Source organism: Pipistrellus hanaki (assembly GCF_964339955.1).
Source record: "Pipistrellus hanaki genome assembly, chromosome: X".
Classification (NCBI taxonomy): domain Eukaryota; kingdom Metazoa; phylum Chordata; class Mammalia; order Chiroptera; family Vespertilionidae; genus Pipistrellus; species Pipistrellus hanaki.
Window position 1 is genome coordinate 93,270,857 of NC_140524.1, and position 24,276 is coordinate 93,295,132.

The window sequence follows — 24,276 nt, forward strand, 5'->3', positions numbered from 1 at the left end:
GTGGAAGGAACGAGAATTTTTGAAGCAACATGTTATTACAGGACATAATAATCCTTAACATGCTAATTGTTTGTCTCAACTATACCCAAGGAAGTGCTGCAAGATTTAATTTTTCCCCTTGGTGGCAATTCTTCCCTTTGTTATTTCTTTCCTGCAAGGTAATTTGCATTTGAAAAAATGCTTCCTACTGTTTTTCCATCATTCTAAACCTTCATTAAAGAAGTAAGAGTGAAATTATGCATTTCAATCATAGAGCTATCATAGCAGTGTGGGACAAACTTGTAATTTTACATAGTGCTAATTTTTGCAGCAGTAGCTATCACTGTGCAGCCTGTAACATCTCGTTTTTTCCAGACCTCTCAGCCCTGACAATCATATTCGATTCTCTACAAGCCTTGGTCAGTGCTGTTGGGTTTAAGAGATGAACAATGGACGTTTACCGGAACTGTTCTCCAATAAATATCCCTTCAGAGAGACTGCTCCAATAAGCTTCCTACTTGCAAAGGGGAACAGAGAATTCTGAAAATGATTGAATCATTGTAAGTTCTGATTCTCAGCCAAATAATTGCAATCCTCTGGACAGGAGACAAAGAAGTGATTTTACATGACTAAGCCTGACAATGATAATGATATATAATACTAAATTCACATATTCCATGTTATCATTATCAATGGACATTATTTAAATGAGCATATCATAAAAATAAACAAACAAATAAATAAATAAAACTATACCTTTTAACAATGCTGGCCAGAAAAAGAAGACTCCTGCAGAGAAAAATCTAGCCTTCCAAAAATAAAGTGGGAAAGATGAAATGTTTCCACCTACTCAGCTTCTCTTTTGTTCTCACTACCGAATGGACTTAACAAATACACAGGGTTTGCTGTCAACAGGGAATCAATCATACTGCTGTCTGGAGCAACCATTATCTCAAGCAGTCATCAAGTAAGGGCTACTCTCTGCCTGAATGTAGATTCATAAAAATCTCCGAGTTAGGAGTGTCTTTAAGGTCATCAGCTCTACTACTTAGCTGAAGCAGGGCCGCCCTCTACAAAAACCAGTTCAAAAGGTCCTAAGACTTCTCCTTGGGCTCTTTCAATAACCAGGAGCTCGCCCCTTCTGCGGTGGCCCATTCTCTCATCAGTGGTTGTAAATAAACAGATAGAGCCTCCGCCTGAGGACTGAAGGGTCCCAGGTTCGATTCTGGTCAAGGGCATATGCCGGGGTTTCAGGCTTCAGGCTCGATCCCCAGATGGGAGACATGCAGGAGACAGCTGATCAATGATTCTCTCTCATCATTGATGTTTCTATCTCTCTCTCTCCCTCTCCCTTCCTCTCTGAAATCAATAAAAAATATATTTATAAAAAATAAAAATAAAATAAAACAGGTCTCCCTGTTGTCAAAATGGAAACTCTTTCTTATGTCTTACTAGGATAGCCATTGGTCTAGTATCAGGGGTCCTCAAACTTTTTAAAGTGGGGGCCAGATCACGGTCCCTCAGAGAGCTGGAGGGCCGGACTATATGAACTACTAATTCCTACTGTAACACCTCGGCTGCGCTCACTGCCCAAAAAACCTGGCGGGCTGGATCAGACTCCTCTGCGGGCCGCATGTGGCCCGCGGGCCATAGTTTGAAGACCCCTGGCTAGTTCAATCTCTCGCTGAACACCCTCTGACCCCTTCCCCAAATATAGTAAATCATTCTGCCATCTTAACTTTCTTTCAAAAAATATGAAGTTATGAGGTTCTTCCTCAAATGTTCTCTTCTCAAGTTCTTTCAACTATTTTTCTTCAGTCATGAACCTACACCAACATTTCCCAAAACATAGAAAAAGAGGGATTCTAGGGACCTCTAGGTTAAACACATTTAAATAAGTTTCTTTCTCATCTGCCTGAGGACTGGTGGGGAGGGAGTCCCAGGTTCAATTCCAGTCAAGGTCACATACCTTGGTTGCAGGCTCCTCCCAGGCCCGGGCCCTGGTTGGGACTCATGCAGGAGACAACCATTCGATTTGTTTCTCTGTCTTTCCCTCTCTCTTCCACTCTCACTGGAAAAATATCCTCGGATGAGAATTAACAAAAAATAAAAATAAGTACATAAGTGAGTCTCCATCTTACAGAGTTTCTTAGGGAAGGGGAGGATGACTTACCTCTATTACTACTTCATGGAACACACGCTTTGGAATATGTTGTCTTATGCCATTTACAATCCTGATTCTCTCCTCTGGAAACAATTCAGCCTACCAACGCCCCCATCATTTTCCCAACCCTCAGGGAGGGCTAAGCTGGCCAGTGTGGGCAGAAAGGATAAGCACTAGCTGGTTCTGAAGGCTATCTGTCCAGAACAGATGCATGTATGGGAATCCATCTCACTGGACTTTGACTCCCATGTGTCCAGCATCTCCATATTTCCAATGCTGATCTTAATGGAGGAGGGTTTCAGTGCAGACACAGAACTCTTTAGGAAAAAAGTGCAAATCTCTCTTCCACTGAAGTCTCAAATATGGCTCAGCGTAAGGTTGAACTAACAAATACTATTATTATGTCCTAAGTTCCTATTATTTTAATTTTTATATTTAAAAAATCATCTCACAGACCCAATAAACAATTTCATCGAATCAATAACTTCAAAACTGAACCAGACTATTTCCAAGTCTCCAGGTATATAACCACAAGAACAGAAGATCAGTGAAATTGCTAGTGATGAGCAGATTCAAAGAATTCTAGAACTTTATTTATTTAGTTTGAAGGGAGCTTCAAGAATATTTAGCCTAAACCTCTCATTTTATATAAATATATATTTTTTCTAATCTTAACAATAGAGAAAATTGATTCCAAATATCTGAACACTAATGAAAACTATGCAGCTGAGGCCTGGGATGATGTTAATGGACTTGGGGGATACAAACCACTTTCATTTTCATTCATGCTAACAGCTCTGCTTTCCTACCATAGGCTTGACTATTGCCTGCTCGTATCCACTCAGCACTCACTATTTTCAAGCACAACAATCCAACTTCCAGCTGGCAGCACCAAAACTACGGGTGCTCCTCCATTAACAATAGGGTTACATCCCAATGAACCCATTGTAAGTGGAAAGTAACAAGTTGAAAAGGCATTTAATGCACCTAACCTACGGCACATCATAGCTTAGCTTACCTTAACTGTGCTTAGAATAATTACATTAGTCTACAGTTGGGCAAAATCATCTGGCACAATGACTACACTGCCGAGCATCAGCTTCCTGATCACTTGGCTGGCTGGGAGCTGCAGCTCACTACTGCAGTCCAACATCACGAGTATCATACCACATAACGGTCACAATTTCCACCAAGTGCATATTGCTTTTGCATCATTGTAAAGTAGAAAAATCTTAAGTTGAACCATCATAGTTGCTTGCAGACTTTTCCCGGCCACCCAAGCCCTCTTGGCCTAGGCTGGGAAATGCCAGAAGTTAATCACGTGGTAGAAGCCCTCAAGCAATGATGGAAGGTGAATTGTAGGATAAATACGCCAGCTCCCTTGCCCTTGAGACAGGATTACATTGAAGCATATTTGACAGTTGTCCACAGTGATAACTGGATTTGTAACAGATGTGTCATAGCCAGAATAGTGGCCCCCAAAAGATATCTACATGCTAACCCCAAGAACCTGTGAATATGCTATTACATGGCAAGGGGTAATTAACACTGTTAATCAGCTGAGCTTAAAATAGGGACACTATCGTGGATTAAAGAGGACATGGGAAGAAGATGTGACTATGTATGAATGGTCAAAGAGATGCAACTTCGCAAATTTGAGAGATGGAGGAAGAGGGCCATGAGTCAAAGAATGTGGACCACCTCTAAAAGCTGGAAAAGTCAAGGAAATAGATTCTTCCCCAGAGCTTTCAGAAAGGAATGCAGCCCTGTCCATACCTTGTCTTTAGCTCAAGACCCAGATTAGACTTCTAACCTACAGAACTATAAGCAAGTAAATTTACATTGTTTTAAGCCACCAAGTCTGTGATAGTTCATTATGGCAGCCATGGAAAACTCCTACAGCACACTTCACTGGCTTCCTGCCCTCCTTGTCTCTTATCCCCGCTCTCCTGCTGGTGTTTCCTGTGTCACCTCCCAAAAGGACTATGTGCACTTGAATCCTTGTCATAGGCTATGCTTCTGGGAAAGCCCAAATCAAAACATTGCCACCATATTTAATCATATTTAAATCGCCATTTATATAAACCAAAATACAAGAGACTGGACTTCTAAAATCAAGACTAAATTTTCTGTGCACTAAAGCAAGCAAAAGCACATAATAAAAGTGGTAATATTACTGACAATGAATATTATCAGAATTTCCAGTATGTATAGAAATTCTGCATTACTTCAGTCTATAATCTATTGGTATTTATGACCTTTAAACTGATATACATAACTCCAGACACTGCCAATTTTTAAACTATCGTATAGCTACCCAGATTTCTAAAGATAAATCTGATTATCTTTACTTGCTCAAAAAAAATTCAATAATTCAATATTTTCTATTGGCTGTTAATGCCCAGGCTCTTTACCCGGCATTCAGAGCCCTCCATATCAAACATCAACCTTCTTTTCTTGAAGACTTTTCCATTGCTTCCCTTTGCTACCACTTAAACTAGTCAAACTAAACCCTTTGCTAGTCTGTCATCACATTTCTTTCCTTTTCTCACATTGTTTCTTCTATCTGGAATATGGTTTGTTTGTTAATCTTCCCTCGAGAATATCTTCTCCATTGCTTTTTAGAGAGAGAGGAAGGAGGGAGAGAAAGAAACATCACACATCGATTGGTTGCCTCCTACATGCACTCCAACCAGGGCCTAAAATGGAACCTGCAACCAATGTGTGTGCCCTTGACTTGGAATCGAACCAGCAATCCTGTAATACTTGGGCTGAAGCTCTAACCAATGAGTCACACCGGCCAGGGCTGAAATGGTTTTAGATCCATCAACTCAAATCCCAGAAATCCTTCAAGCTCCAAATTTTTGTAGTATGAGTCAATGCATAAGTGAATAAATGCATAAAAATTATAACTACCTGTATATTAGTTGGCTTTTCTGTCCAGACACATGTCCTGGTAATAAGAATCAGAAAACAAATACCTAAAATGATGAGAGTGGGTCCAGCCCATGCCAGGTTCCATGTCCTCTTTTTGTTGAACAACTACTGACTTTGTTTTTTGATTTTTTAAACTTCTATGTTCTGCCCAAGCAGCATGTTCTTCCTTATTCGTCAATAACTGGTTTCTTTACTCGTTTACTTACCGAGGATATTCTGTTCCCCAAAAGAAAGGCTTCTGGAGCTCTCCTGCTGGAAATCCTGGGAGAAAGACAAACAAACAAAGTGTAAGGGATACAGAGACTAACTTGATGATAAGTACCTGGTTCCAGCTTTAGCCTTAAAGTTTCAAAGGCCCATCTGAAAGGTACTCCTCAGGGCGCTGGGAACCCTCCAGGAGATCCAACTGTCTTATCTCTAAGATGATATTAATTCAACTGAATTTGAAATAAATACATCAATTTCTATTTTATCATTTTCATATGGTTTATTTTTTTAATTTATCTTTATTGGTAAAAGTATTACAGATGTCCCTCTTTTTCCCTAGTGATCCCCTCCACCTTTCACCCATCCCCTGCCCCTGGCCTTCACCACACTATGGTCTGTGTCCATGGGTTTACGTATATATGCGTGAGTTCTTTGGTTAATCTCTCCCCACCCACTCACCCACCCACCCACAGTCTGTTCCATGCTCCTATGTCTCAGGGTCTATTTTGCTCATTGGTTTATTTATTTTTTTAAATCTTTATTACTGAAAGTATTACACATGTCCCCCCTTTCTCCATTGACCTCTCCCAGCCTGCCCCTGCCTTCTACCCCAGGCATTCAACCCCCCTATTGTCTGTGTCCGAAGGTTATACACATATGTATACAAGTTCATTGGTTGTTCTCTTCCCATCTACCTACCCTCCCCTGCCTTCCCTCTGAGGTTTGAGAGTCTGTTTGATGCTTCCATGTCTCTGGATCTATTTTTGCTCATCAGTTTATTTTGTTCATTAGATTCCATATATGAGTAAGATCATGTGATACTTGTCTTTCTCTGACTGGTTCATTTTTCTTAGCACAATACTCTCCAGGTCCCTATGCTATTTCAAAGGGTAAGAGATGCTTCTGCACAGCAAAAGAAACTATCATCAAAATGAAAAGGGAGCCCACTGTATGGGAGAACATATTTAGCAACGATACATATGATAAGAGGTTAATTTCCAAAATATATAAAGAACTCATACAACTTAACAAAAGGAAGATAAATAATCCAATTTAAAAATGGGCAAAAGAGCTAAATAGACACTTCTCCAAAAAGGACATACATATGGCCAACAGACATATGAAAAAATGTTCAATGTCACTAATCATCAGAGAGATGCAAATCAAAATGACAATGAGGTATCATCTCACACCTGTCAGAATGGCTACCCTCAACAAATCAACAAATGACAAGTGCTGATAAGGGTGCACAGAAAAAGAAACTACAGTACACTGCTGGTGGGAATGCAGACTGGTACAACCACTATGAGAAACAGTATGGAATTTCCCCATTACATCAATTTCAAAGAAAACCATTTTGCATGTATATGCTATTTGCATGTCTAACCTGCTATGAACTAGAGCCCTCCATACTCAGAGTGTGCAGGAGACTGCCAGCTAGCCAGCAGCTTCCCCTAATACATGAAGGATCACCTTTATGGACACTCAACCTGTGCAGTCATACAGGCCCTCCCATGCAGAAGGACCCTGAACTTGGTTTAATGCTCTGCTGTCACTGTCTTGAAACTCTTAATTTTATCTTTGGATATGATTTTATAAGGGGCATCCAAGGGGACAAGGAGATAAGTGTGTGAGCAAGGGAGCCATGCATGGTTGCGGGCCCATGGTTCCTAGATGCCTCACTTGCATTAAGTATCTCTGATACTCCCCAGGAGCACAGAACTCCTATAGACCCACAATGTGTGGGAATTCAGCAAGACGCAAAGTGAGTATAAGGTAAGCAAGTTACATCCAGGACTGAGTAGGTGGGGCCTCCGACAGCTCCAAGAGGACTCTTTCCATTAGAAGCAGAATGTGCTTTGATCACCAAAAGGCAGCAATGGCATTCTCAAAAACAAAAATGCTTAAGGTAACCTGTCATGCTCTTTCTTGCTATATTAGCCAACCACATACACCAAAAAATGATGACACAGAAGGAAAGGGAAAGATGAGGTGGCCCACCGTTTCTTTTCCTTTCAGTCCTTTCTTACTCATCAGTAAGTGAAAGGTAGAGAGTTGATAGAATGTGCGTGTATTAAAAAGTGAAATAAAAACAGCTGAGTTAGTTCTGTGCAGTGTTCTGGTAGGAACAAAATACATATGCATGTACCAGCTACAAAATACAAATTGAATAATTTAGGTGATTCCACATACAAGTTAAAAGTTCTTATATTTGCATTTAAAACTGGCATTGCACAATATAAAGTTGAACAGTAAAATTATGCTGAAGATTTAAAATTTTAATTTTCCTCACAACAGCACTAAATAGCGAGTAAAAAAAAAAAATGACAAGTCTGGAGAACAAGAGGCCACAGAAGGCAAAAGCTTTCTATTTTAGCCCCTTTTAACGGTACTTTTTCCTGCTTTCTGAACAGGGGGCGCCCATATTTTTATTTTGCACTGGGCCCTGCAAATTATGTAGCTGGCTCCAGGTGCAGATGAGTGGGAGAAATGCTTTCTTTGCCATTGCAGCTCACTACTAAATTTAGAGCCCCAAGTTGATCCCAGGAGCTGCACTTACAAGTCATCACAACTGGGAATACAAAGAATAGTAACAAAAAGAGAAAAAGAGATGCCGCCTTCAATGTTCTTGCTTGCTCCAGAGCCACTGTTCAAAGCCCCTTGAGACTGAAAGCTCTTTTAGAAGATAAAATGCTTTCTCTTCTCTCTGTCCCTCTTCAACATTCTTGCTCCCTCCCCTCCATGGCAGCAGACTCTGAGAAATGAGGGTAGGAAATCAAGTCCTTTTTTGAAAAAAAAAAAAAAAAAAAAAAAAAAAAAAAAAAGGTATTTTTATTTATTTCAGAGAGGAAGGGAGAAAGAGAGAGAAAGAAACATCAATGATGAGAGGGAATCATTGATCGGCTGCCTCTTGCACACCGTCCACTGGGGATAGAGCCCGCAACCCGGGCATGCGCCCTGACAAGGAATTGAACCATAACCTCCTGGTTCATAGGTCAATACTCAACCACTGATGCAAGCTGGCTGGGCTCAAGTTATTCATTTAGAAATGAAATGTTAATTCTATGTAACATATCTTCTTAATAATATCATAGTTTGAGATTTCAAGGTGCAAAACCCTAATTGCAAAACAGAGATGGTTCCAGCTAGCAGTTCTCTCTCTTCCTGTTGCTTTCTGACTTTGAAGGGGTAACATCATATTAATCTTCATAACCTTTACATTTCCTTTCATATCTTTTACATCTCTATATCAGTAGTCCATCCTCTCTGCTGGTGAATACTTTTAGAAACTCATTCTGATGTCGATATGTATAAACCAGTGTTTATAAGCAAATTCCATCTCACACAACATATTACCAAAGCAATGCCATATCCTAATAAGAACAATGACCATAAGCGAATGTGATTTCATTATTAAATCATTCTGGTTTTCCTGCTTGGAGATGTGCCCAGCTGGAAGCATTTCTGTCCACTGCCAATCTCTTTGCAGGAAAACATCTAACACTGCGTGAGCCTCCATTTTGCCACTTTAGCTGTTAGATAGAGGCCCCAGACTCACAGGCGGTGCCATCACACTCCCCTGATCAGCTGTATCTTCCCAGCTTGTGGGGGGCATGGAACCCAATACCGATCAACAGAAGAATCTGATGCCCTCAGAGCTGTTTTGCTGAAGTGAATGGATTAACAGTTTAAGCTGCATTTTTGGAGACGTCGACTGGCAAGAGTGACAGATTGAATCCCAACAGGGCCAACTCAATATCTTACCTCATAAGTAGGTAAATTGTATTTAGCAAAGGTAGAAGTAAAAAAATCTATAATAATAAAAGCATAATATGCAAATCAACCAAATGGCCTAACAGCAGAATGACCATCCGGATGACCTTCCAGATGACCTTCCAGACAAAGCTGGGGCTGTGAAGGCCTACTCTTGCATGAATTTCATGCATCAGGCCTCTAGTAATTAAATAAAAGGAAAGGGGATTCTTTCTCTCGCCCCTTTTAATGGGCTTTTCTTATGTTTTCTTGCATCTCCATTGCATTTCCTTTCTTCCCCATTTCAGCACTGCCTCACCACCTGTTTCACACTTTGAAATCCGCTCCTTTTTCTATCAGTGTATTTGTGGGAAGCATTCCTCACAATGTAAAGGTATACACACATATATGTATATGAATATGAAAGAGGGAGGGAGATGAAAGAGAAATTTAACTATTGGCTTGGCACAAATTAATAAATTTAACAATAGGTAATACTGGCCAGGGTGTAGGAAGTGTGCTGGTGGGAGTGTAAATTGTTACAAACATTTGAAGAGCAATATAGTGATCTCTTAATGCTTTAAATACCATTTAAAAATTAGTAACTATAGAGCAAGGGGTGGGAATATCCAGCCCTCTGGCCATATAAAGTCCTGAGAAATCATTTGGTCTGGCCCTGCAAAGGCATCAGGGGTGAATTAATGAAATGTCTGAACAAATATAGCAGGCTAATTTTTAAGTTGATCATTTTTGTATGGCCTGTGAAAGATGTTATAAATATCAAAATGGCCTTTGGCAGAAAGAAGGTTCCCCACCCCTGCTATAGAAAAAGCATGAAGAGATGTTATTAAGTAAAGAAGATAAGTGAAAAAATAGCACTCAGTCATGTATGGGATTCTTTTATGTGTAGCACATATAAATGCACATAGTCAGTTCTGTTATAACACTTTACCGAAAAGGCAAATTTATTCCAACATGCTGATATATTAGAGGGAAAACTGGGGCATAACTCCAATTTCCCATCTGCTTATGTCCCATTTCCTTTAAGAGAAATACTAGATGAAGGCATAAAACTGCACCCAAATGAACTATGTAGGAATACACAGAATGCACAAATCCCAACATGAACCAGCTACCTCCATTCACTGTGTGTGTGTGTGTGTGTGTGTGTGTGTGTGTGTGTGTGTTTTATAAGCCACACCTCATATTAAAACTGTCCTTCCAGTTTCAGAGCACCCGCCTTCTACCATTACACAATAACTCACAAGTTGCAAGCCCTCCAGGGCCCACTTCCACAAGCAAACTTCAGGCCTTTTCTAGGAAAAGTGCCATACTTACTGCAGCATTTATGTATTTACCCATTTAACATGTGCAAAACTGTGCTATTATTTTTATTAGGCTCCTAGCTTTTTGTGTGTGTTGCTGACAAAGTTTTTTATTATTGTATCCTTAACCCCTTTTTCCCATAAGCCTTGTGGATGTTATTGTATAACTAGGGGCCTGGTGCATTTGTGCACCAATGGGGTTCCTCGGCCTAGTCTGCAGGGATCAATCCAAAACTGGTTCTCCAACATCCCCTAAGGGGTCCCGGATTGCAAGAGAGCAGTTCTTGGGTGATACACCCTGGAACCAGGCTCCCTCCTCTCTGGTTCCAGGTGCATCACTCAAGAATCCCCCTTACCAAGTGACCGCAGCTTGGCAGCTCTGCATTGAGCGTCTGCCCCCTGGTGGTCAGTGCACACCATAGCTACTGGCCAGTTGGCCAGTCAGCCAGTCACTTGGGCTTTTATATGTATAGATTTTGTGCTGCATAGTGATGTTTAGGGACACATGTCACATTATAGCAGAACTGACTGTATATGTACACACACATATCTTACATTCTATGTGCATATTGCTGGACCCCACCCTCAGAATTTCTGAGTCAATAGGTCCAGAGAGGAAGATAAGAATTTGCATCTCTAACAAACTCCCTCATGATGCTGATGCTGCTGGTCCAGGGACCACACTTCAAGGACCACTGCCCATCCACTGGGTCACGTGCACTGTGGAGTCATGGCTAAGCCTGCACATTGCTGTGTTGCTGTAATTGAGAAAAGTGTACAACAAAATAAATGTCCATCAGGAGGGGAATGACAATTATGTATAACCATATTATGAATTGCTATGCAGCAAATGAAAAGAAAGACACAGGGCTCAATAGTATAGTATGGAAAAAATCCGAGACATATTGTTGGGATAAAGCAAGGCACATATATATGAATGTCATTTATATATTTTATTTTATTTTATTTAAAATATATTTTATTAATTTTTCACAGAGAGGAAGGGAGAGGGATAGATAGCTAGAAACATCGATGAGAGAGAATCATCGACCAGCTGCCTCCTGCACACTCCCTACTGGGTATGTGCCCGCAACCAATGTACATGCCCTTGACCAGAATCAAACCCGGGACCTTTCAGTCTGCAGACCGACACTCTATCCACTGAGCCAAAACTGTTTCGGCAATATATTTTAAATAAATATCCTATTAGTATGAATATACAGGTGGGGCAAAGGTAGGTTTACAGTTGTATGTGGGTTTATTCATGTATTATTTATTAATTATTGTATTATTAGCCATATAAACAGCTGTAAGCCTACCTTTGCTCCACCCTGCATGCATGTAAGTGCACATAAAAGATCTGTAAAATACATGTCAAAGTGATCATAGTGGTTACCTATGCCCAGACCTATTAAGCCTCAATTTCTAAGATAGAGCTCTGAGCATCATTATGTTTTAAAAGCTCCCCAGGCAAGTCTAATGTGCAAAATTTTTAGAATTATTGGTCTAGTAAAAACAGGGAACTGCTTATAGTTAACTTTGATGTATGTAAATCAGCCCTCCTGTTTCATTCTCTTTTCTTAACCACTCCTCGACTTCATGCTTGTAGCATACAATTAGCTATTTTTATTATAATTTTGCAGACTATTCTTTCAAAAATGAAGACTTTACATGACTTAAAAATTATGACTGTTCAAAAAGACAAAAATAGTTCTAATTGCACCAGCCTCGGAATATCGAGGATTAATGCTCACTCTAAGAAAGAATGAGTATTACATCTTATTCAGGATTAGTTCTTGCAATCAGATAAACTGGATACCATTCTTCTATATAGAATCTAGGGGGCCATCAGTTGGGACATGAAAATCGCTGCAATTACAAAGCACTTTTGGTTATGTTTTTTGCTATATGGGGGGTTTCATTATCATCACTCTAAGATTAATAGTGGCTTTTTTTTTTTTTTCATTTAGCATCTTGCAGTAGTTTGGTGAATACCAACCTTCTCCTTTCCAGAAAGTATCCAGTTCCAACAGCTGTGACTCATATCAAGGGATTCAGCAAGATGTCTTAGCCATCTGCTGGCTTCCTGCAGGTAACCTCCTGCCACCACATCTATCAGCCTAGAACTGACAAGCAGGAAGCAGCTTCTGAAATCTGCCTTCCATCTTGAAACCTTCTCTTCTGTCCCTTCTATTCTTTTTCTGCCATAATTACCTTTGGGCTGCAACAAAGAGGACCTCCTCTTCTTTCCCAGGGTGACTAACCACTCTGTTTGCCCAGGGCTGAGGGGGCTCCTGGGATGTGGCATTTTAGTGCTAAAATTGGGACAGTCCCAGGCAAACCAGAATGAGTTAGTTCCTCTCCCTTTACCCGACCACGCTGCATCTCTTTTGAATTTGCTGCATTTTTATAGCTCAGTGCTTCTCAAACTTGACCATCAAGCAGAACTTTGATAGTTAAAATATTAAAACATGAATTACTGGGTCCACCCTGAAGTTTCAGATTTGGTAGTTCAGGAGTAGGGCCGGCCAGGTAAGGCTCATTTATCACAAGTAACGCTGATGCTGCTGATCCAGGGACCACCCTTTGAGAACTGCTGCTATAGTTCAACACCTGGCAGGGAAAACAAAAAGTTCCTCACGTTTGAAGCTCAGTATCTCATATTCTACTCATATTCCAACAATTCCTTTCATGCACACAATTGCTGACCTAGGTATTCTGACACTAGAGGCAGTGATGTCCAGCCTAGGCCTGCGATAGCAGCAGATTCTCAACAAATACTTGGGTGGGTTCATGATTTGTATCTGGGTATGAGATAATAATCTCAAGAATGAAAATATGACTAACATTTTCTCCCATGTCAATTAGACCAAAAAACTGAGTCTCTTTATTCGCCTCCTTCAATAATATCTTTACGATGTATATTTGGTAAAAGAAATCCATCTCATCTTCTGTTAGAGGAAATATAAACTGGTACTGATACCATCGTAATTAGCTAGTTATTAAAAACTAGTGGCCTAGTACATGAATTCATGCACATTGAAAGGAAATTAGAAGAAATATTTTAATATCACTATTCACCCTTTCTCTATAATAGAGAAGTGTCAACCAAATTCATGGTCTACAATGACAGATCAAAACACATGTGTGCCACTGGTGTCAGTTAGAGCTATATATGATCACACATGCGCGAATCAACTTAGCCTTTTATAGATCTAGAATGAACTTGCTTAATTAGATCTGTTCTGATTTAAACTTTTCCCAGCCTATAAAGCACCCCAACTTCTCTTTCAGGTAATTGTTAGCAACACAACAGTAAACATCAACACAAAGCAGATTATTATTGTAGATCATGCAGGGAGAACAAAGGGTAAAATATTTAACTGCAGCAGTGTTTGACTATATTTTGGGCAGTCGGGTCAAATTTCTAAGCTTTCTCAATCTCCTTTTTCCAGCTAATGAAAAGAAAGTAGGATTCCGAGTCTCCTATCTACCTACTCCAGGACTTCTGTGAGGATCAACTGAGATGAGGCACAGGGAAATGCTTCACAGCCATTTGGTTAAAGTGTAAAATATTTCCACCTGGCTATGAAGCAAGAGTCGTGTTCCTGGGCTGAAGGAACTCCAAGGAGGCTAGTTGCTAGGGAGAGGAAGCCAGGTGATGCTACGTGACATCATTACCCAGCGCCCACAGCCACAGTTCTCTGGGCTGGGCTATGGGTCACATTTTGTGCTATGGAGTCTCAGCAGCGTCAGCTGTGATTTGGTGGAATGTCACTCCGGGGTGGTGTCAGAGCCTGTGTCCCACTTGGGGGAAGCCGGGTGTTGTTTTGTGGGTGCCAGGTCCACAGTGCTGTTTCTTTGTAAATGGCCAGCACGCATCATGGCAGCTCCTGCATTGAGCCTCCGCCCCCTGGTGGTCAGTGTGCTTCACAGTGACTGGTTGGATGGACACTTAGCATATTAGCCATATATATATATATGAAAGGAGCAAAGGGAAGGCCAGACACTACAGGCCAGTCATCTGGGGAGCTTAACCAGGAAGCTACAACTTTGCACTCCCCAGGGAACCACTGGCCTATTCCTTGCAGATCACTGGGGGTTAGGGTCCAACAAAGGGGAAATGAATGATGCACAGTTAAATCGGGGTGGCCATGGAAAGTATTGTGTATTGGTCACACCTGGGAACAGAGATCACTGGTCAGAATGGGTGGCCATTGTAAGCATGTGAAAATTTGGTAATACATAATCTCCTAAACAAAGGAGTTCTCTCTTGTGCTTTTGGCTTGCTCTTGGCTTCACTGCATTCACCCGTGTTTCCTCCATAGCCATGTGGACCTGTTTGCCCCACATGCAATGCAGTGATGGATTGCAGTGGGGAAACACAAGCTCAGTTGGCCTGGTACTGGATTGGACTCTGCTCTAACATGGAAAGAAAACTCTGGACACTGGCTCTGATTTTAGCTCTGCTGAAGCCCCAGATACACTTATTGTATAGCAGGATAAAGGAGAATGGGACTATCCCATCCTCCTATGTGAATATCAGAAAATTCTTTTTCTCAGGATATCACAAGAAATCCGCCCCCACTAGCACCAGGTGGGAACTAGGACCTCTCTTCTCTGAAAATAGTACCACTTTTCTCAAGAGAAGTCAGGTATACTGTATTTTAAAATCCCTAAACTGGGCATAATGTTTGACTCAGCAATTCCTTCCCATCTAGGAACTTGCCCTTTAAAAAAGTCTCAGATTTGCACAAACACTTAGCCACAAAATAATATTTTCTACAATAAATATTAACTACTTTTAAAATAAGGATAAAAGACAATTGATTTTTTTTCCCAGGGGAGGATGTGCAAGATTGTGACCATCAAGATATATTAGTGAGATTGCTCCCTGACTTCCTATTCCCATCAGCATGGCTCTTTTCCAGCTCCCTGATGCTCTCCTCGGTCTGGCTTACATCCAGGTTGCTCACTTCATGTGAGTGACCTACTCACACCCTACCTCTTTAATGGACCCTGATAATCAGCCCATGCTTTCTGCTACCAGCCTCATAGCAAACCTGCTCAGTCCTCCACTATCTAAAAACAACAAGTACTCTACAGGCGGCAAATGGGTCCCTCCAGGCATTGGTCCAGGGACTAACCACCACAATAGGAAAGTCATGAGACTACAGGGCTTCCCACTTGAGAGTACCTTTGTCCTCTTGTGGCACTACCCGGAATGTCAATCTTGGCTGCCTCGTTGGTCGGGCCTCAGAGACAGGGGCTGTGTTAGGACCTCCAGAGTCCTTGACTGCATCAGAACCAGAACATCTTAAAACAGCTGTAGCAAGTGATCCACAAGCTTGCTTCTTGAGTGCCTTTATGACATGGTTGTTGACTTCCCCAGAGTGATCAAGTCAAGAGAGCAAGGCAGAAGCCACAATATCTTTTATGACCTAGCCTCAGAAGTCATCCTCCATCATTTCTATAGTATCCCCCTGTTTACAAAGGTCAGACTCATTCAGTGTGGGAGGGGCTAGACGAGGGCATGAATACCAGGGGGGTAAGAATCACTGGGGTCTCTATAAATATTAAGTTAGTAACTGGAAAAAATTACTAAGAGTTGCTCTAAGTGACAGGATCTCTTCTAGATAATGAGAAGCTTGGATCAGATGACCATTTCAAGTTTCCTTCCTTCTAGCTTCGAAACTGGGGAAGACTATTCCCAAAATGTCCCCCCAAAACAGCAGCAAGTAGATTCGGGAATTTAATTCCACTTTATGGTTTTAGGCAGAGTCAATGAAGTACAAGAAATTCTCCCAGCCTGAAACATAGTTTTTTCCTTAACAGCAAAATAAATCTATGTTTGATTTCAGGATTAATTCTATAGTTTGATGCTAGCATAAGCCCAGCCTCTGGACAAAGGCTTATTTTCTTTAGCAGAATATCTGTGATTAAACCGAGGCAACCAAATCCCTTGTGTATAAGAGCAAAGATAATAACATCAGTGGGTTTAGCCCTGAGGCCTTGCCTATTTACATGCCAAGGTCTTATTGGCTTAAAATAATTCCTTAATATGATTTGAGGCATATGAAAATAAACTGAAAGGAGGCACTTTGCAGATATGCTTTGATATTGAATATATAAACTGGATTTTAGTCTAAAACCAATCCATCCATATAAGTATAAATGCAAGCCAAAGGTGAGCTGTTCACTCTACCATCCTCCAACACAGTCCCAGTACCAACACCTGATTAGATCCAAGTTTAAAGCTCGTCAAGTCTCCTGGCTCCCATCCTCAAACAGTGCTCTACAATAGCGGTGGGTAAACTACAGTGCATATAAATAGTTTTACTGGGCACAGCATGCTCACTCATGTATGAATTGTCTGCAACTGCAATGGAAAAGTTGATATTTTGCAACAGAGACCACATGGCTCACAAAAACAAAAATATGTACTACCTGGGCCTTTAGAGAAAGTTTGCTGATCCCTAGTCCAGTGGTCGGCAAACTCATTAGTCAGCAGAGCCAAATATCAACAGTACATGATTGAAATTTCTTTTGAGAGCCAAATTTTTAAACTTAAACTTCTTCTAACGCCAGTTCTTCAAAATCAACTCGCCCAGGCCGTGGTATTTTGTGGAAGAGCCACACTCAAGGTGCCAAAGAGCTGCATGTGGCTCGTGAGTTTGCTGACCCGTGGTTTGCCGACCACGGTCCTAGTCTATGCCTCTGGAGGCTTGGCCCTGTTATTAATACAAAATGTCTATGCATGCTATATGCTATTGCAAATAATTTTATGGGCGAAATGAAGGTGTCACTGTTTATGTTGAGGTATTACATACATACAGTAAAGGCACACATTTAATGGTAGGACTCAATGAGATTGTATACATGTATGACCTGTGAAACTACCTCCCAGATCAAGATAATGTTTCCTGTGCCTCTTCCCAGCCAATACCCCAACATAGATAGCCATTATATTCACTTGTTGCCCCTTAGATCACAGATTCAGTTGCTTGTTCCTGACTTTATGGATGGAACAATGTACCGTTTCATTCATCATTGTCAGTAGCATTCTTACATACTGTAGAATGAAGCCATCTGCTCATTTTCATTGCTATATAATATTCAATTGTATTAACATATCAATTTACCTAGTCTTCTGTTGATGGATATTAGGTTCTTTCCAGGTTTTTGCCATAATGAATAAAGTTGCAATGAACATTTGTGTTACATGTCTCATTGTGAGCATAAGGATCCATCATCAAAAATGGAATTTCTGGGTTACAGGAGATACCAACAAACTGCCAAACACTTTTCCAAATTGGTTGTATTTTTTCAGTATGTAAAACTATTGTTTTAATTTATAAAATATTTTGAGATCAAAAGTCCAAAATATGTCCCTCCAACATTTTCATATTTTGCTGTCTATTCTGTGATGGACTGGCTCTCCTGGGGATTACTGGCATACCAGTTATCTATCTATATAAAAGCCTAAGCGACCGGACGGCCAGCTGGTAGCTGTGATGCGCACTGACCACCAGGGGGACAGATGCTCAAAGATGGAGCTTCCCCATGGTGGTCAGTGGGCTTCCAAAGCAGGAGCACTAATCAGCTGACAGACAGTCGGGTGCTAGACGCCAGGTTGACGGCTAGCAAATGCAGCTGCGGCAGCAGAGCCTCTCCCGCAGACACTCCCCCTGCACACTGAGCAGCGGAAGCAGACACTGCTGGGCCAGGATGAGTAGGAGTGATGCAGCCCTGTGCCCAATGAGTAGGATGCCGGCTCCTGCCCTGCTGCCTGCCCCTTCCCGCACTACTTCGTGCTGTACAGGATCAATGCAGACATTGGGCTGGAGCCCAACCAGCTGGCGGGTAAGACGGGGCTGCAGTGGCACAGAGGTCCACTAATACCTGCAGGCCAGGCCAAAGGACCCCACCAGTGCATGAATCCATGCACTGGGCCTCTAGTAGATATATAAACCCTAACCGTGGCAATGTGCTGGTACTTTTCAAATTCATCTCATCAAATCCTCACCCAAGACTCTGTGGGCTAGGTAATCTCAACATGTAGCAGATGAAGAAAACAAGGGTGATGAAGGAAAAATACCTTGACGAAAGTCAAAACTAAATCAGTGGAACTCAAGGTCTCCCACTGAGGTTCTCCCTATTTCCCTACTCAAACTAAGTAGACCAGTTTTGCTGTTACCACAAAGTTAGAGAAGCCCAAGCTTGGACACCAATCACCTCAGCTCCTTGTTTTCTACTTTAACCACCGTATTTAATTAAATACAATTAAATTCTGCAACAGTTCCTGAGCATAACTCCTCCTAGAGCAGATTTAAACCATTACTATCTTACTATTATTTTGTATCTGAGGACATTGCTAACCAGCTTGACCAGGGCAGAAAAATAAGGAACTATATCCACCCTGCAAAAAATCTAACATTGAAAGACAGTCACAAATCATAGTGTTTTACACAAAGGTGTGGATTTGAAAAAAAAATCTACAGGTTTTTGATTTTTCTATTTTCTACTCAGGTCTCTACTGTATGCAGAAGCAGACTTAAGTAGCATAAATCAGAAAATGATAATGGGAACTGAATGAAATCCTCATAAATCACGTTACTAAGTATAGTTACATCTTAGATGTGAAACCCAATTAAACAGATGGCCACATGCTGTCAGAATCAGGCCCTAATCAATAAAGATGTTCATTTCAGAAAATCGCCTCAATTTTTCATTTCTTCAGTGAAGCAAAAAGAAGGCAGTTGGGGTTGGGGTGTCCCAGGAAACCCAGTGGGGAAATGTATAAGAAGGTACTCCACCTGTCTTAATTTGTAGTCCAGAAAAATCAGAAAGAAGAGAGAAAAAAATCGCCCAAAGGATTCCTTGTCATCTTGTCTGGGAATGTAATTTACAATGAGAGCGAACACTGGTCATTAGGAAAATAGAAACAGCTGAATCTCTTAATTAAAATACCACTTCAAATTGTTCATTCCAAACCCCCTCTGCTCATGAGTTTTCCAGAAACCACTGGGTTACCCTAAAATGGCTGGTTCTTCAGTAAACCTCTCATAGGATTGGTTCTTCCCAGACAAGGAAAAGGCTGATCGGGGTGAATCCTGGAGACAGAATTATTATGAGACTTATTTAAATCTTCAAAGGAGCAGTAAGCATTCACTGTGTATGGAAACACTTGTGAATAGTCTATCTCAATGCCTTTTCTTTCATAACAGCTGACCTATTGCACTCACTATATTGGTAAAAATTAAGTCTACCAATGCCAAGAATGATGAAAATGACAGTTGATGAAAACATTTCCATAGTCTAGAACACTCACATTAGAAAACATTTGGTGTTAGCTAGTAAAGTTGAGTATTTGCATACTCTACAAGCCATTAATTCCATCCCTAATATAGACTCCAAATACTTTTTTAGGGGACGTGTATGAGAATATACTGAGCAGTGCTGTTCGTAATAGCAAAAATATTAGGGGAAGGAAACACATAAATCTCTCACCAGAAAAGATCTGTAAAACAAATAAGTAATCTGGGATACAGTCACACAATGGAATAGTATATAGCAGTGAAAATAAAATAAACTATTGCCACATGCTACATGGATGAATCTTAAAAACATGTTAATTGAAAAAACACATTTGCTTAAGATTGCATATCATTCTTACTATGTTACAACATAAATAAAAATAAATATATTATTTAGGGATACTTAAATTATTTAAAATTTATTTTAAAAAACAAGAAAATGATAAACACACAAATCAGAATAGTGGTTACCTCTATGGTGTGGGAAAGGAATAAGATGGAAAGGAGCATGGACAGATGCAATAATATTGGGAATGTTCCAGTTCTTGGTTGGGTGGTGGATTTACAGGGATATATTTATCATATGTTTCCTTATATCCTTTATAACCTCATATATTTCAGCATGTTTCATATATTAATTTGTATGTACCAAATCCTATATAATAAAGAGGTCATATCCAAATTGACTCTCACGCCCTCACAAGATGGCTACCTACAACTAGGCCAGCAGAGGGTTAATAGGGACAACCAAACAACTGAACAAGCAAGCTACATGGGGTGACCAGGCCGGTAGGGGGAGGCAGTTGGGGGCAACAAGGCCAGCAGAAAGGGGCAGTTGGGGGCGACCAGGCTGGCGGGGGAGGCAGTAAGAGGTGACCAGGCCAGCAGCAGGGGGTGCAGTTGGAAACAATCAGGCCAGCAGGGGAAGCAGTGAGGGGCAGCTAGGCTGGCAGCAGGGGTAGCTAGGGGTGATTAGGCCGGCACGCAGAGGCAGTGAGGGGTGATCAGGCCAGCAGGGGTGGGGGGCAGTTAGGGGCAACCAGGCAGGCAGGTAGGTGAGCAATTAAGAGCCAGTAGTCCAGGATTGTGAGAGGGTGCAGGCTGGGCTGAGGGGACCTCCCCACCCCTGTGCACGAATTTAGTGCACTGGGCCTCTAGTATTATATAAAACATTTTCTTTTACCGTGGATAATCTACAGAATTTTCTATTGCCCTATAGGTTATTTCAAGTAATATTATAATTCACATTATATAAATATAATTAATATTATTATCATTTATATTTTATAATTGATAACCCTAATATCATAAGTTTCCATATGCAGCATAGTTTTTAACTTGGAGCTACATTAAAACATCATGCTGTACATTTTAAGTTCAGACAATTTTTATTTGTCAATTATATCTCCATAAAGCTGGGAGGAAGAAAGCAATGGTATTGTCATGATAATAGTGAATACTTGTACAGTAAGGAGTGACATTCAAAATATTCAAAATATTAATAGCTGATTTGATTATATAAATTAATGTAAAAATCCAAAATTACCACCATCTGCTTGTTTTCCTTCTGTTCACTACCCTCTCAGACCAGTCCTACAGAGACTGCCATTCCCAAGTGTGGCCACATGAGGATGACTCTAAGGAGATGTGCCTGCTGGGAGCAGGAGACCACCGACTCAGGGCTGTCCTCTGTGGCCAGGGAGTCCTGTCCAGATGAGGGCTGGCATGAAGGGTGTATTGTGAGCGTGCAGGACGCCTCAGTAAGAAGGTAGCATTTGAACAAATATTTGAAGGAACTGGGAGTGTGAACCACACAGGGAAGTTTTCCTACTCAAAGAGAGTCCAGAGTATAAATGTCAGGAGGGAAGGGCCTCATGCTTTCGGACCAGGAGGGAGGCCCATGTGGCTGGGACAGACAGAGGTAAAGGCAGCCTGGTCAGAGGCCCCTGGCCATTGTAAGTAGCTTGGCTTCTAATCTGAATAAGATAGAAAGTTGATAACAGGTTCTGAGCAAAGGAGGAAAATGAGGTGATTGTGAAACATCTTAAAATGGATGCAATATTATATTTAGAAACAGGGATGCCAGAGAGGAGGTGCTTACTAGTATGGAGAGCATGGTCAAGAGTGGCAAATCTTTATAAATTCCATCCCCCACATTCAACAAACAGCATAGAGATGTGCTTAAAACCATGAGATTAGATGTTATTGCTAAGCAAGGGAGTGAAGATGGAAACCAGAAGATGTGAGGGGGGGCGGGGGGGGAGGGGAGGTGAGAAACCTGCAAGGGCTCAAGCAGGAGAGGACCAGCTTCTCCATAACAGGTCACTACCAGCTTGAACTCACCATTTGTCATTCTCATGAATGTCAAATAGAATTGTCCTGCATGCTTCTGAACCTCGTTTATATAGTAACATACTCAGTATATTTCCCCAAGTTGCTTTTTCCACCACACAACCGAATATCTGTGAGGCTCATCCATGTTAATGCATGTCACTCTAGGTCACTCATTGTTCACTGCTATGTGGCATTCCTTTGTGTAAACATGCCACATTTTTTTAAAGTATATTTTACTGATTTTTTACAGAGAGGAAGGGAGAGAGATAGAGAGCTAGAAACGTTGATGAGAGAGAAACATCGACCAGCTGCCTTCTGCACACCCCCCACGGGGGATGTGCCTGCACCAATGTACATGCCCTTGACCGGAATCGAACCTGGGACCCTTCAGTCTGCAGACCGACGCTCCACCACTGAGCCAAACCGGTTTCGGCTAGTAAACATGCCACATTTAATTCATTTTCCTGTGGAGGGACACATAGTTGATTCCCCTTTTCCTGTTATTATAAACAATACTGTTATGAACCTTCGCACATGGGCCTCACTATATGAAACTTCTTTAGGGCAGTAGTTCTCAAACTATGTTAGTGTCACTTAGAGAGCTTAATCAAAGAGATTTCTGAGCCCTGTGTCCAGGGTCTGTGAACAATAGGTCTATGGTGCATTTTAACAAGTTCCCCCACGATGTACTTACTGTTGTACCAGGACCACACTTTGAGAATCACAGCACTAGGGCGCATGCCAAGAGTGCAAATGATGGTCAGAGATATACATGCACAACTTCGACTTTCTATGTTGCCAAATTGCTCTGCAAAGTGAGTGAACCAATTTATACTTTCACCAGCAGTGAATGTCTGTCCTGTGTGCCAATGCTTGGTGCTGTCAGATTTTTAATTTGTGCCAATCAGATCTTTAATAATTTTTAAAGTTATTATGGCATTTATAATAACTAGTACATATATCCACAGCATGTAAATGAAAGAAAGTCAAGGCTTTGCATCCTAGGGTTAATAACAACATTTCCAAACTTTTAATATATATATTCCCCTCAGGTTCTACAATCTCCCAGTTATTTGCTTGTTTTTCCACTCAATCCTAAAAATAAACAAAATGGTATAGACAAAATCAGTAAGACAATTCTGAGAGAAAAATGGAAACTTGTTTCTTTTCGTGGCTAACTTCATTGTATTTTTAGTTATTATAGTTGGGGTTGTTGTTGTTTTTTCACTCAATGGTCATATAAAGCTTTAAAAAACTTGTAAGGTGAAGGGAGTGAGGAAAATTGTGCATATGGGTATGGAAACAAACTTCTTTCACCAAAATACCTCGTCACTTTTGGGGGGGAAATAGAAAATGCCCTACCCTTAATCATAGTCATGGAAAAGATCCCTCCATTTTGTACCAGATTAACAAGGAAGAGAGAAGCTGAGTACTCACGGATCTGGTTGGTGGATGCACTATAGAAGGCATTGACCGTCGTTGGGTTTGTAAACCACCTGTAGCAAGAGAAACAAATATCATCAAGGGCTCATCATTATCCAGGCAGGAGGGCAGAAGAACAAACACAATGTTAACCAGGTAACAATGGGGAAATGATCGCTTCAATTTAGGGCTATTGCTCTGCTCAATAAACAATCTCATCCTAAACTGAACATGGGTCAATGAAAATATATTAACATGCCTGGTTATCTGCTGTTACTAACTACAGAGAAAGTCAGCACCAGTGCTTCTGAAACAGTTTAATGAGAAAGCCTAGACTCTTAATGGGCTCTCCCTGCAGATGGAAACATGGCAACAAGCTGATGCTTGCCAGGCCCTGTTTAATGGGCCCATGGGACAGCTGAGTTACTATGTGGCGTAACCTCTGACCTGTCCATGTTAAAAAAAGAAATTTTTTTTGGAATAGTGTTAACACAGAGGTCCATGTAAAGAAAGATTAATAGCTGAAACCGGTTTGGCTCAGTGGTAGAGCTTCGGTCTGCGGACTGAAAGGTCCCAGGTTCGATTCTGGTCAAAGGCATGTACATAGGTTGCGGGCACATCCCCAGTAGGGGCTGTGCAAGAGGCAGCTGGTTGATGTTTCTCTCTCATTGATGTTTCTAGCTCTCTATCTCTCTCCCTTCCTCTCTGTAAAAAATCAATAAAATATATTTTTTTAAAAAAGAAAGATTAATAAAATACAACTATGCTACCCAGAGTATCTGTCTATTCTGGTGGAAAGTTTACTGATTTAACCACCAAAAGATCAACTTACTCATCC

General features: G+C 41.0%; 1 protein-coding gene across 1 annotated transcript in view; it reads right to left on the reverse strand.

Moving 5' to 3' along the window:
- PHEX (phosphate regulating endopeptidase X-linked) overlaps positions 1 to 24,276 on the reverse strand; it is a 196,474-nt gene that overhangs the window by 20,277 nt on the left and 151,921 nt on the right. Inside the window, exons 15-16 of the mRNA XM_084869560.1 lie at positions 23,454 to 23,512; positions 5,287 to 5,341 (exon numbers count right to left, since the gene is read on the reverse strand). Coding sequence (XP_084725686.1) covers positions 5,287 to 5,341; positions 23,454 to 23,512 — 114 coding nt within the window. The remainder of the gene's footprint in view (positions 1 to 5,286; positions 5,342 to 23,453; positions 23,513 to 24,276) is intronic.